The sequence below is a fragment of the Tamandua tetradactyla genome, chromosome 7, assembly GCF_023851605.1.
Source record: "Tamandua tetradactyla isolate mTamTet1 chromosome 7, mTamTet1.pri, whole genome shotgun sequence".
In the NCBI taxonomy this organism is placed as follows: domain Eukaryota; kingdom Metazoa; phylum Chordata; class Mammalia; order Pilosa; family Myrmecophagidae; genus Tamandua; species Tamandua tetradactyla.
This window is the reverse complement of record NC_135333.1, coordinates 124,767,912-124,780,096: the sequence shown is the minus strand read 5'-3', so window position 1 is coordinate 124,780,096 and position 12,185 is coordinate 124,767,912. Positions and strand designations below refer to the sequence as shown.

Here is a 12,185-nt window from a genome sequence, read left to right as displayed (position 1 = left end):
TGACTGTCTCAGTCTCTGTGAGTCTGACCCGAGAGGTTGAGATGGGGTGGGGAGGCTTCTGTCAAGGAGAGTGGACGGATTAACCCTTGCTTCTCTTCTTGTTCTCTGTCATCACTCCTCCTCCAAGATAATAACACTTTAAGCAGGACTTTCTGATGCAGTTTCTTTATTATCAGGAAACAGTGTCATTATCAAATTCCTTCCCAAAACATATAGACTATATACAGCACCCAGCATCCGTGGGACTTCTATGTAGGGAGCTGTGAAGATAGCCACAAGCTCCTCCCCAACCTCTCTTGGGTGTATAGAAACTCTTTAGGAAATGAGGATGTGTGATAGATGGATCCCCCACGATTTAGGCACTAGAGTTGAGGAATTGTGTCTCTCCAGGCAGGGATCCCAGCAAGACACTCATGTTTCCCACAGCCATGTTGGGGGGTCCAGAGGGAGGTGGAGTGTGTTCAGCACTGCCCCCATGATCATGGGAAGGGGGAGAACTCAGTCCCTGGGCCTCATCCAGAATAGCCACAAAGTCCAGCTGAGTGTTGTCAAGGTCAAGAGAGTCCAGAGGGTTACATACCTGCCCTTCTGGGGGTGGGTACAAGGCAGGACCTCCTCCCAACCTGCCCATCTCAGGATGGCCACAGCTGGGGTTGGAGCCCCCTGCCTTGAGGGGCCCATAGCAAGTAGACAATGGAGGCAGAAGTCGGGGTGGTGCTGCTGCCCTTTGAGGAGCTCTGTTTGCCCCCACCATAAAGTTTTCATGGCCTGATGAAGGCGTGGTGTAGGAGCCTGACTTGTGATGGGACAAGTTGGGTGCAAAGCCAGGTCCGTATGTGGCCACTGGGGCCTTGGCAGGGCTCGGGCTAGCATGGGAACCCCCCAGAAACTTGGGGCTCTGGTAAGATGGTTCCTGAACTGGAAGATCTCCCCTGCCCTCACCCTCCCACAGCAGCTCCTGTTGAGACTGAACATAATTACACACAAGCTGAGCCTTGAGCTGTCCTGTGGGATGAGGGGGGGAATCAAAATCCAGGCCAGGTCTGGGTTCCAAAGGATAATCAGGAGGTGCCTGGGTATAAGGGCTTGACTGGGGATACTGGGGAGGGGTGGGCTGGGGGTAGTGGGAGAACAGGGGCTGTGGGCGTGGAGGCCCCTCATTGGGGTGGACATTGAGGCAGGGTGCCATTCCTGTGGCATCAGAACCCACTGGACACCCCTGTTCGGGCTTGACCTGTACTTGTCCATAATGTTCAAGTCGAGGACACTGGCTATAGGTCCCACCTGGAGCCTTGGGGCCTGAGTATAGCCCAGAGTGGGAGGGGAACTCACCCCATGTTTCTGGGGCCCTCAGCCCAGGATAGGAGACCTGCTGGGGGCACATGTTGGGGTCATAGTTGGTGGGTGGACCAGGTCCAAGAGGCAGAGAGCCTGGACCCCTCGCTCCATAAGGCTCAGCCGCTGTCCCCTCAGGTCCCCCATATTCCAGAGTATCTGCAGGTGGGAAGTCCATGTAAGGGTTCAGACCACTGCCCATCATGGAGGTCCCAACCTCTGGTTCTTCCTGTAGCCCTCTGGTATCCATGGTGACATTCTCATTGATGCTGGGGGGCTGTGGTGAGTAGACAGAAGTTGGGAGGTGGGGATCAAAGTTCCGTCCTCCCCCTGCCAGAGTGGGGGAGTTGTGGACACAGCCCAGGCTCTTGAACCGTTGGACTCTGACTGGAACAGGGCGGTCAGCAGCCCGGGCTGGGTCACTAGCCCTCCGAGTGACACCTGCACTGGGATTGTAACCTGGATACTCAGCTCGGCTTCTCCAAGGAGGTGCAGGAAGACCCCCCACCTGATCCAGGCTGGGTGCTGTGGGAGGAGTGCTGCCTCCCCTGGCCGAAGCATATCTTGCCCGGAGCAGGTAGTGCTGGGTAGGTGTGAGGCCAGGCAAGGATGTCCCATTCTCTGGTGGGGAGCATGGGGGGAAAGGGGAAGCCAGGGAGGAGCGGCGACTGACAGTATAAGCTGAGCTGATGCTGCTGGAGCTGCTGCTGCGACGGTCAAGAGAAACTGGGGGGCAGAGACGGCGGGACACAGGGGTGCCTGCAAGGAATAGGGAGAAAAGGCAGGGTGGTCAGGAGCCCCCCAAAATCTCACCTTGCCTTGTCCAGGGAACAGTCTTATCCTGGAGTCCAAGGGAAAGGCTCCTTAACCCTGGCCACTCAATTCTGCCTCCTGTGTCTCTCATGCCTGTTTTGTTTCTGAGACACCACAGATTCAGGGCTGCTGGGAAGAGGTGTACAGGTTGTATGCTGCGCAATCCTAAGGAACACCATTCACATCATAGACTTTCTATATTTATATATCACAACAATTTTGTGATGGAAGGAAAGTGTTTTACAGCAGGGGGATCATTTTTTAATTGCATGAATGTGCCATATGGCAGCCCAGAAGGGTGACCTGTTCCCCTCATCCTCAGGGCAGGTCCAGAGCTCAGCTTATCAACCACCCCTGCACACCCAGGTCTCACCAGTGTGGGTCAAGCTGGGCAGTTTGAGGCCCCGTGGCCCTATTGGCCGGAGCTGATGTAGCTGGTCCAGCCTGAGATTCTCTAGGCGGCGAAGGGTGGACAGACCAGTGCCAGCAATACAAGGTCCCTCATCCAAGCTGGACAGATCCTCAGTGCTGCCCCCTGCATTGCCTGTCATTTCCACGCCGCTGTCTGTATTGGCCGCACTGCCTGCCGGGGAGTGATCACTGCTACAAGATGACTGGGCCCCAGGGCTTGGCTGTGGTTTCTGTGGGAGAGACAAGGACTGAAGGTGGCACCCTTCTCCCTTCCCCACAACTCCCTGAACTTGGCCAGTGTGTCCCAGTGACTTCTGGGACTGAGGGGCAGCTTCCAGATGTAGCAGGGAGAAGACTGGGGGCCCAAGAAGAGCGTAGACTAGAGCACAGGCTGCCTGGCCTCTTATTCCTGCCCTGAGCTCTAGGACTGTGGGCAATTTCTCTAAGCTTGAGTTTCCTCATCTGGAAGTGGGGAGGAGAGTAGTTCCTTCCTCATGAAGTTGTGTGAGGAGTATGTGAAATAATACACGTAAAAGGTTTAGAACCATGCCCCCTATATACCAAATGCTATATAAAGAAGAGTTTGCTGAACCAATGAAATAAGCTAAGATCCCTAGATTTTGGGTAGCCCAAGGAATAATGCTGGGACGAGAAACTAGAAGAATGGCCACAGAAGAGTAATTTACTCAGGAGGGGATGGCAGGGTTAGGAGGAGACTGGAATGATGTCAGCAGGGCAAGCTGGGGTGTGGAAGCAGGGGGCTACCTGGGCTGACTCACCATGGCCCCCTCAGGCACAGTCAGTCTGCTCTCCTCCCGGATGGGGCCTCCATCCCGCTCCCTCTTGGGCTCCACTGTGGGAAGGGATGTTGCTCGGGGCAGGGGGCCATCCCCTCGGTGCCTCTTGGTAACATGGGCATCAGGACCATGCACTGTCTTGACATGTTTTCGAAGAGAGCTGGGGTCTGTGTAGCGTTTGGTGCATCCAGGGAGCTTGCACACATATGGCTTCTGATAAGTGGAAAGTGAAGACGGAAGGCAAGGGATCAAAATGGGAAAGCACAGAATGAGTGGGAGAAAGTGGTGAGCATGGGGCCATTGATTGAGACGTGAGGGGGGGCAAAGGAGGAAAACACAGGCCCCAAGTAAGTGAGGAGGGTGGGGGCATTGGAGTAGGAGTAAAAGATGAGCAGCTCTAGGGAAGGATTAGGAAAAGTGACAGGTCAGGCCTGTGAAAGATGAGGGTGTGAACCCAGGGCCGTGAGGCCTCACAATTCAGGGGTTGAAGGGGCCAGGGGTCTCCTCTAATTAAGATGGGTCTATTTGTGGTTAGCTCTTTGGTAGGTTGGAGGGAGGGGGAAGGATGGTAAGTGGGAATTCTTGGTTTCAGAAAGGATTTCTCTGGATGAATTATATGGGGAGGGGGACACTTATCTTTGTGGAGTGGGTGCTGAGCTAGGGGATTTCTTATGGGACAGAAAGCTCCTTAGGTAGGGGAGGGCCTCTTAGATGGGGCACTCACCTCATTGGAGTGGGTCCGATTCTGGTGTTTGGCTCGGTCACTGGCATTGCTGAAGGCTTTGCTGCAGCCCTCGTGCTCACACATGTATGGCTTCTCACCTGTGTGTGACCGCAGGTGTGTCTTGAGGTTTTCGAGGCGTGAGTATGACTTTCGACACCCTTCAAACTGGGAGGACAAAGGTTAGCTCTAAGACAGAGGACCTCTAAGGACAGAGGAACCTTAAATCTCAAAAAAGGCATACATCAGAGTATATAACTCAAGATGGGAAGGCTTTGGGGGTTTCAGGAGAATCCCCCAAATTAGGGGATGAGGGTGGCAAGAGCTGGAGGAGCAGCAGCTGTTGGAGGCCCTCCGCCTGCAGGGATGTGCAGACGAGGCAACGAGCATCTCCCGGTCAGGCCAGAGCAGATCTCCCCGCGTGGGCATCTTAGGCTGTTTAAGGATGGGATCATCTTGGGGAATGGGCAAGAAGGAATGTCTTAGGTCCTTGATGCCGAGTTTCCCCATGAGGCAGAGCAGCAGCACGGTACCTAGGGCCCACAAGACTTTTAGGAGCACATAAAACTGTTTAACTTTCTTTTAAAATCAAGGGGGGAAATGAACTTCTAGGTCAAATAAAATGTTTTAATATATTACATTAATATATGCATCTTTATACCAATGCAGCCATAAAATATCATTTTTAATATTTGTTTGTGGAGGAAGGGATCTACAATGGCAAAAGTGCCTAGGATCCATGAGAGTCATAATGTGGCCCTGATATGATGGGGAGCCCCGATTTTGGGAGGGGTCCCAGGCTCAGGAAGGGGGAGCCTCACCGTGCACTTGTGCGGCTTCTCGCCAGTGTGTCTGCGCATGTGCACGACCAGCATATACTGGGCTTTGAAGGGCCTCAGTTCCCTGGAGCAGCCCCCCCAGTGGCACACGAACTCCTTCCGCTCCCCATGGATGTGCTCGCTGTTGATATGCTGAAGGAGAAGATGCAGAGGCGCTCTCAAGTTCCCCCGGCCCCCTAAGACCCAGGACAGATCTCCCCTAAACCCCCATTCTTCCTCCCCACGTATTACTCCATAACCCCACATCAAGATGAAAGAAGGGACAGAAAGAGTATCATATCCCACACCTCAGTTCTTCCAACTTTCTAAAGTTACAGCTTCTGAGCTTCTGCCTACCTAGCTGGGCATTCAACCTCTGAGCTCAGTATCCTCAGGCCTCCCGCTCTCAGCTGGGTTCCTCAGTGTCCTACCCAGAATCCCCTACAGGCTCCAGCCAGCCATTCCTGTTATCTCCCTGGGGCTCACATGCACCAGCTGCTCCTGGGAGTCAAATTCTTGACTGCAGCCGTCCCAGCGGCAGTCAGTCTCATACACAGATTCAGGCTCAGGCTTCTCCTCTCTCTCCAGGTCCTCCCGTCCATCCAGTATCCCCAGCAGGGGATCCTAAGGAAGGAGGCAAGCCTAGGGTCACTTGAAGGACAGTTTTTGTTTGGTTCAGATCCCAGAGGTAAAGTCCCCTCCCCTGGTACCTGTGTGCCTGTGGAGTTGGGGCTGGACATATCGCCTTCCAAGGGCTCCTCTGGGCACTTGCCAGCCAACATGTCCAGTTCAGATTTCAACTTCCCCAAGGAAAGAAGTGAGGGTGATGAGGGTCAAAGTGGGCAGAAAGAAGAGGGAACCAAGCCAGGTTTCCCTGCCCTGAATGCCTCTACCCAAGTAGTTGGAACCCCTGGAACTGGAAGGAACTTCCTCCTCAGACTGCAATGGTGAATCGGATGGGCAACGGGTGGGACCTCATTTGGAACCCCAAGGAATGCACCCCAACACTACCCTGCTTTTTATTTTTCTAGTACGGAAAATTTTGTAAAGGTTCGAAGATCTTTCCCCTGTAAAGCCTACCACCCACCCTCCCTGAGCTGGGGGAAACTGTATAGCAATATGGGGACTCTCACCTGGCAGGTTGGGAGAGGTCCCCGGGAATGAGGATGCGGCATCATCCCACCTCGTGTGGGGTCATGGGGACCGCAGGGCTGGACCCCAAAGGAAGGTGAGGTTCCCTTTTGGTGATTCATCTGGGGTTGGAATCCCAGAGATGGGCTGAGGAGGTGGAGAGGAAACAGTTACTTTAGTCTATCACTTCAGAAGGTCTGGGGAGTTCTTGGGCCATTTGGAGGGTTTCTGGAAGATTTGGTATGGGAAATGGTTGAGGAAGTCCCTGGGAAGTACTGATGAGGGTTTCAATGTCTTTGAAAGGACAAAGATTCAAATAGGGTCAGGTGGTTCAGAGGGCATATTAATAGGGTTTGCTAGGGCCTTTAGGGTCCTTCTAGCCCAGGGCTGCCTGCACCTCATGGTGCCGATGGAGAGGTGGCCATAGGAGCCCCCTGGAGATGCACAGCGTGAGTTGATGAAAGCCACCAGGGAGCTGGGCGAGGTGCGGATAACTGTCTGCAGATCCAGGCTGGCGTCCGATAGAGGCGAGATGGAGAGTGCCCGCTTCTTAGTCAACTTGACTGCACTCCGGGGAGGAGGAAAGAGTGGGGCTGGGGCAGGGGACAGGGGAGACAGATACAGTAAAGGGATGTGTCTCTTCATGCACCCAACCCATGGGTCCTGATTCTCAGCAAAAGAACGGTATTTGACTGTTTTGCCCCAGATGTGAAATCTTGATCATGCTCAGACCCCTCACTCCCATCTCCCTGCATTTCCTCCTCCAAGTTAGATCCCCTGCCCACCCCCTTCCTCTCTCAGGAAAAGTTCCAGAGGGCCAAAGAGGGAAGGAGGGGATGCCTGAGGCCTCACCCTCGGTGTAGCTGTTGGTCTCTCTGGCTGGCCCGTAACCATGGGGGCCGGACATGAGGCTGGCCTGGTGGCAGAAGGGCAGACTGGACAGTCCTAAAAAAGAGAGACAGCTGGAATGGGGGGAGGGAATGGAGGATACAGGAGGCCTCACCTTGAAACCCCAGGCAAGGCCTGACCCCAGATTCTAAGCCCATGTGACGTGGAGGCTCAAGTTCTCCTGTAGATGGGAAACTGGCATGGGGCAGGGGGTAAGTCTGAGAGGGATCTCTGGGGCTGGGTGAGGAGATTTGATCAAGGTCCAGGGATTGGTATGCACTAACCTTCTGTCCCCACATTGGAGGTCCCTTGACTGGGGAGGGACCGGAGACAGCAAGGCTCGCCATAGCTACTGACTGGGGGTGGGGTCATCGGGTTGAACATGGCGTCTCAGAGGTGGGTGTGGGGACACTGCAGAGGGAGAAGGGAGAGCTGCAAGTTATAAAGAGAGGAGGGAAATGGGAAGATCAGACAATTATCTCAAGCACAGAACCCTGGGCAAACCTTCCCCTGTGCCCCACCTTCTCCAAGACATGTGCTTGTGGGAAATCAAGTTGAACAGAGCATCACAGACAGGGAAGGGCTAAGGAGAGACATCCCAAAGAGACAGAGGCAGTCTTGGGGATCCTTGGGGGAATGAGGTGTGAGCTTTGTCTGGGTGTTCGGTGGGGTGGTGGTGGTTATTTTGCCTATAAGAACTTCAAGTGATGTTAATGCCACCGGACTCTTCTTTCTGCCCTGGCCATGGGCCTGCTTTGAGAAGTGGGATGAGGAAACTCAGCCCCTTTGCTTCTCTTGTCCCTGCCCTGGGACAGCCGTCTACAATCTCTCCAGGGTCCAGTAGAGGGAGCCCTAGCCACAGTCCAGCGAGGGAGCTGGGGCAGCCAGGCGGAAGCACCAGTCAGCCACTTCTCTCCCTCTTAGGCAAACCTGTGTTTACTAGTAGGAAAGGCATCCCAACATGTCTGTTGGGTTCATGGGATGGAAACTGGTGTTATTCTGGGGCCACTTACATATGGGCACCCACTTAACCCCTTTGGTCTCTGGGGGGAACAGAAAAGGGACTTGTGAAAGAAGCCTTTGGGAGAATGAAAAAACAGTCACCAACCATTAGAGAGGCGTTGTAAGGGAGGAGAGGGCGCTGTTGTCTGCTCTTCTACTTAAACTCCCGGTTTGTAGTCCATCCCGGGCTTTCCGGTCTCCCGAGACTGAGGGTGGGGTGGGGCGGGGTGGGGTGGAGAACCACCGGGAGCGGGCCGGCCCGCGCGGTGGGTGATCCCAGGATGCCGGGATTTAGGGTGAGGGCGGGGTAAAACGGGGAGCGGAACCCGGACCCCACGACGCAGCCCAAACCCCGCAGCCTGGGCCATACCCTTCCCAACTCCTTTCCAGCCGAGATCCGGATCCCGCATCCAAGACCTCCCAACTCGATCTTGGCACTGAACTGGGGGCGGGGGAGGGCAGCTCTGGGGGGGGGGGCACAGCTGGCTGGCAGCTGGACGGGGGGGGGCACTTCTCCCGCCTCCTTCCTCTATGACTCACCCAGGGGAAGGAGGCGGCTCGCAAATGACCCCCCAAACACTTGAGAGACTCCCCCAAACACGTCCTCTTTCATCGTCCTGCCCCTCTGCCCAGCAACCCGGGAACCGCTATTGAAAGGGGCGACATCCCTCCGGCCCACCGTGCTGCAGCCCACCCACGTCTCTCCTTCATTCTAGTGGAAGGAAAATTTCGCCAACTTTTCCAACTTCAGCAAAGCTTTTTCCTGGGGTGTGGGTGAAAGTGCGGAATGGGACAGGGAGCCCCAGGTTCCCTGCCGGAACCCCAAATCATCTTCTGTGTCTCCCTATTTTCCAGAATCCCCCTCGCACCTCCGCTCCCCCATCTCGGAGGAGCCGGCCCCGCCCCGCCTCCTCCCGGTCCCGCCTTTCCCGCCCCCGTGCCTCCTCGGCCCACCCAAGTCGCCGCCGCAGGCTCTGGCTGCAGACGGCTCAGCTTCCCCCGCCCGCCCCGGGAGCCCAGTCGAGCGAACCGTAGTGGAGGGGGCGGTGGGGATGAGGGGCGGGACACATTCTTCCCTCCTCCCCTCAGTGCATCCAGAAAGCAGGCCACAGCGCCTTGGGGGGACACCATTGGAGAATGGGGGTCCCCTTAGCAGGGAGGGGAAGAAAGATTCCAGAAAATGCTGGGAGAGAAAATGAGCGGGCAAATAAAAAAAGATGTGTATGGGAGGAGGGTTCGAGACCCCCTAGGTTCCCGGTATCCCAGCCGGCTTCCCAAGGGTTAACTCTTTCCAGACCCCTGGGAACCCCCTAGTGACGTCAAGGGCGGGGTCTGCGCCGCTAGGCGGGGATGCCAGAGAGATAATGGGGAGGGGGTCTCTGGACCCCGCCCCCCTAGGGAAAACCACTCTTATTCCAACCCTTCTGCCTCCCCGGTGAGATCGCCCCGCCTTCTCTCTTCTGGGGCATAAAGACCTATCCTATGAAGACCTCAGTTCTCCAGGCCGCTAAAACCCTCACTCCACAATCCATGGGGTCCCCCTTCCCTAGGCCTGCCCCCGAAGCTAGCTCCCAGAGCGGATTGCTTCGGGGTCACGGGGCCTGAAAGAGACTTCAGAGAGGGGAGCAAGGGCAGGCAGGGTGGTCTGAATCGGAGGAGGGGCTTCCCTTCCTAGCTCCTGTTTGGGCGTGTGCATGTGTGTGTGTGTGTGTGTGTGTGTGTGTGTGTGTAGCCAACAGGGATGCTCAGGCTGGCAGTGGCCAGTGGTCCCGCCCATCCTCAGTAGGGGTCTCCCTGTGGCTGGCCCTAGCTGCCCTGGTGGTCCTGAGGACAGAGGGTCAAGCCAAGGTCTTCTGAGCTCCTCCTTAGCGCCCTGCCCACAGCCCTTGGGACTCAGGAGCCCAAATTTCTTCGGCAATCTTTCTAAGGCCTAGACAAGACAACCTGGGCAGAATCTCTCCAGCTCCTTTCCTAGCTCAAAAGACACTTTTCCCCTAAAACACATGCACCTACGGGCATATCTGTCACAAGACAGGTCAGGGGTTCAAACCAACTAACCCTCTCCCCAGTGGTTTGGTCCTCTTACCACATGCACCCCCATCCCCATCCACCTAGGGCTCCCTCCTTCGCTGTCCCCTCCTCTCAGAGACACTGACATCTTCCTGCCCAGAGCTCAGAGACACACCTGGAGTTCTCTTTAGGGCGCAGACCTCTAGTTAGCCGTGCCTCCAGCCCCTTCATCTCAACGTGATAAAAGTGAGATGTTTCTAATACATGGGAGAGACACAGGCTGACAAAGAGACCCACAGCTGCTTGAGACAGACACATTGACTGTCAGTCACGGAAAAAAAAAGGGAGAAATGGGGGGGGGGGGGTGTAGGGAACCACAAATGAAAAAGTTCTCCAAACTTTCTAATATCTCACCCCAGACTCTCCCACCCCCATTTTGCCTCTGTGCCCCAGGTGTCCCTCTCGGCTGATCTCAATCCCTCGGAAACAGAGCATCCCCTCAGGCCCCCTCCCCCCACCGTCCCAGGTGGTCCCCCGCCTGCCCCCCTTCTCACCTCCGTCTGGGCGCAGGGCTTGGGATGCGCGGTCCAGGGCTGGAGTCTGGGCTGGGGGTGTGCGGTGGGGAGGGGGGGGCGGACAGGGCCACGGCGGCGCAGCCTCAGTGCCACCCCCACCCCCCCAACCTGGCCCCCAGCCCTCCCGCCGGCCCAGCCCGCCAGGCCTCGAGTCGGGACCACCCGCGAGAAGCGCAAACTTTTTTTTCCTTTTGCAAAAACTTTTTCTCGCTCTAGCCTCTGGCGCGCCGCGGCTCTTCCCGCTCGCCCCTCACCTCCCTCCTATTTCCCTCCCTCCTGCCGTTCTGGAAGATGAGGCGGGGTAGCTGGCAGGGAGAGTGGGGGTGCCGGGCTTATTGCACCCCCAGGACCCCCAGGATCCTCCCCCTCCCTCAAGGGACCCTATACTGCCTCCCCCCCGCACTCACCCCCCCCCCCCCGCGGAACACGCTTCTGTCGGTGGGCAGTAAATCCCGGTATGGATCCTTGGATCGGCTGCCCACGGAGAGACCCTGAACCAGGATCAGAAAAACAGACTGGGAAATTTATTAGGGGGCAGTGGGGGCAAAGAAAAAGTTATTTGAGAAAGACAGTATTGGAAGTAGGGTCGTCGACTGTGATAGGTGCTAACTTAGCATTCTGCCTTGCTGTGGTTTATATGCCCGTCTCACCCTTTGGAAGGAATTGGGAAGGGTTAGGACAGTTGAGGTTCGAGAAAGGGTTGAGGGGTTGGGAACCCTGGATGGATGGTGAGGGGTGCATAAAAGAGGGAAACAGCGACTGGGGAGGTTCTGGGTGCAGAGTGTGTGTTCACAAGGCCACTAAGGGAACCTGAGCCTGAGGTACTGTTCCCCAAGAACCGCTGATCTTCTTCATCTGGAAGTTCTGGAGACTACCATCACCTCTGCTCGTCTCAACTGCTTGCTTTCTCTTTCCTTTCTTCAGGGTTTTCTGCTCCCTCTGCTGGCCTTTTTGGCACATGACATCTTCTCAGAGTCTGTTGGAGAAGCAGTGAAACTCCGGGAACCTAAGGAGTAGTAGGCTTCTCTTGCTCTCCTCCACCACCCACCCAAAATCCAGGTAGGAGCTCAGGGTGGGGGATATTCGAGCCCAAAGAAGCAGAGGGACACACTGGCAGGCAGAAGCTGCTAGTGCAGAGCAGTAGTGTTGAACTGAACAGGAGTGTCCTGCCCCTTTGGATTTGTGTTGCCATGGTGATCAGATGCAGGGGAAGGGGCAGCTATTTTAGTCTCTTACCTTTATGAGAAAGGGGAGAAAACATGGTGGGGGGAAAGAGTTCCTTCTCCTTTCTGTCACCCCCCAGACAGACTTCCACACCTGAGCTCTGCTTCTAAGGACGACCTCCTTGGGCCTGGAGGGTCAGCGGGTTACTGGTTTGGTCTGAGGATTCTGGGGTAAAGGAAGCCAGGGAGAGGTTGGGGTCCTACAAAGATAGGTAGTAATTATGGGGGCAGAAGGAAAGATTGGCATTCTATTTGAGCCTCCCTCCCCCACATGACTTTGACCCAGGCTCTGGTTATACTGAAAGGATCAGGGACCCAGTTCAGTCAGGCCAGAGAAATGGTCAACGCAAAGGAAGGGATGTGATCCCTACATGTGCTCCCACCCCAGCCCCATGCCCTTCCTCCAAGGGAGCACTCTCTCTGCACATAGGGCTTTCACCTCCCCACCCAGTACTTTAGAC

At 55.8% G+C, this 12,185-nt stretch overlaps 1 protein-coding gene across 2 annotated transcripts; it reads right to left on the bottom strand.

The window, feature by feature from the left end:
- Positions 1-149: 149 nt before the first annotated feature.
- Positions 150-10,590, bottom strand: GLI1 (GLI family zinc finger 1). 2 transcript variants are annotated; one of them, XM_077111165.1, is made up of 12 exons: positions 10,481-10,590; positions 7,199-7,325; positions 6,879-6,971; positions 6,424-6,619; positions 6,029-6,173; positions 5,606-5,695; positions 5,382-5,519; positions 4,899-5,048; positions 4,081-4,245; positions 3,339-3,569; positions 2,522-2,789; positions 150-2,094 (listed from the first exon to the last, which is right to left on the bottom strand). In XM_077111165.1, the coding sequence occupies exons 2-12, from the start codon at positions 7,296-7,298 to the stop codon at positions 356-358; spliced, it is 3,315 nt and encodes a 1,104-aa protein (XP_076967280.1). In that variant the 5' UTR covers positions 7,299-7,325; positions 10,481-10,590; the 3' UTR covers positions 150-355. The 2 variants fall into 2 exon arrangements, with proteins under 2 accessions (XP_076967280.1, XP_076967281.1); XM_077111166.1 differs by lacking the exon at positions 10,481-10,590 and adding an exon at positions 8,023-8,096.
- Between the last annotated feature and the right edge of the window lie 1,595 nt (positions 10,591-12,185).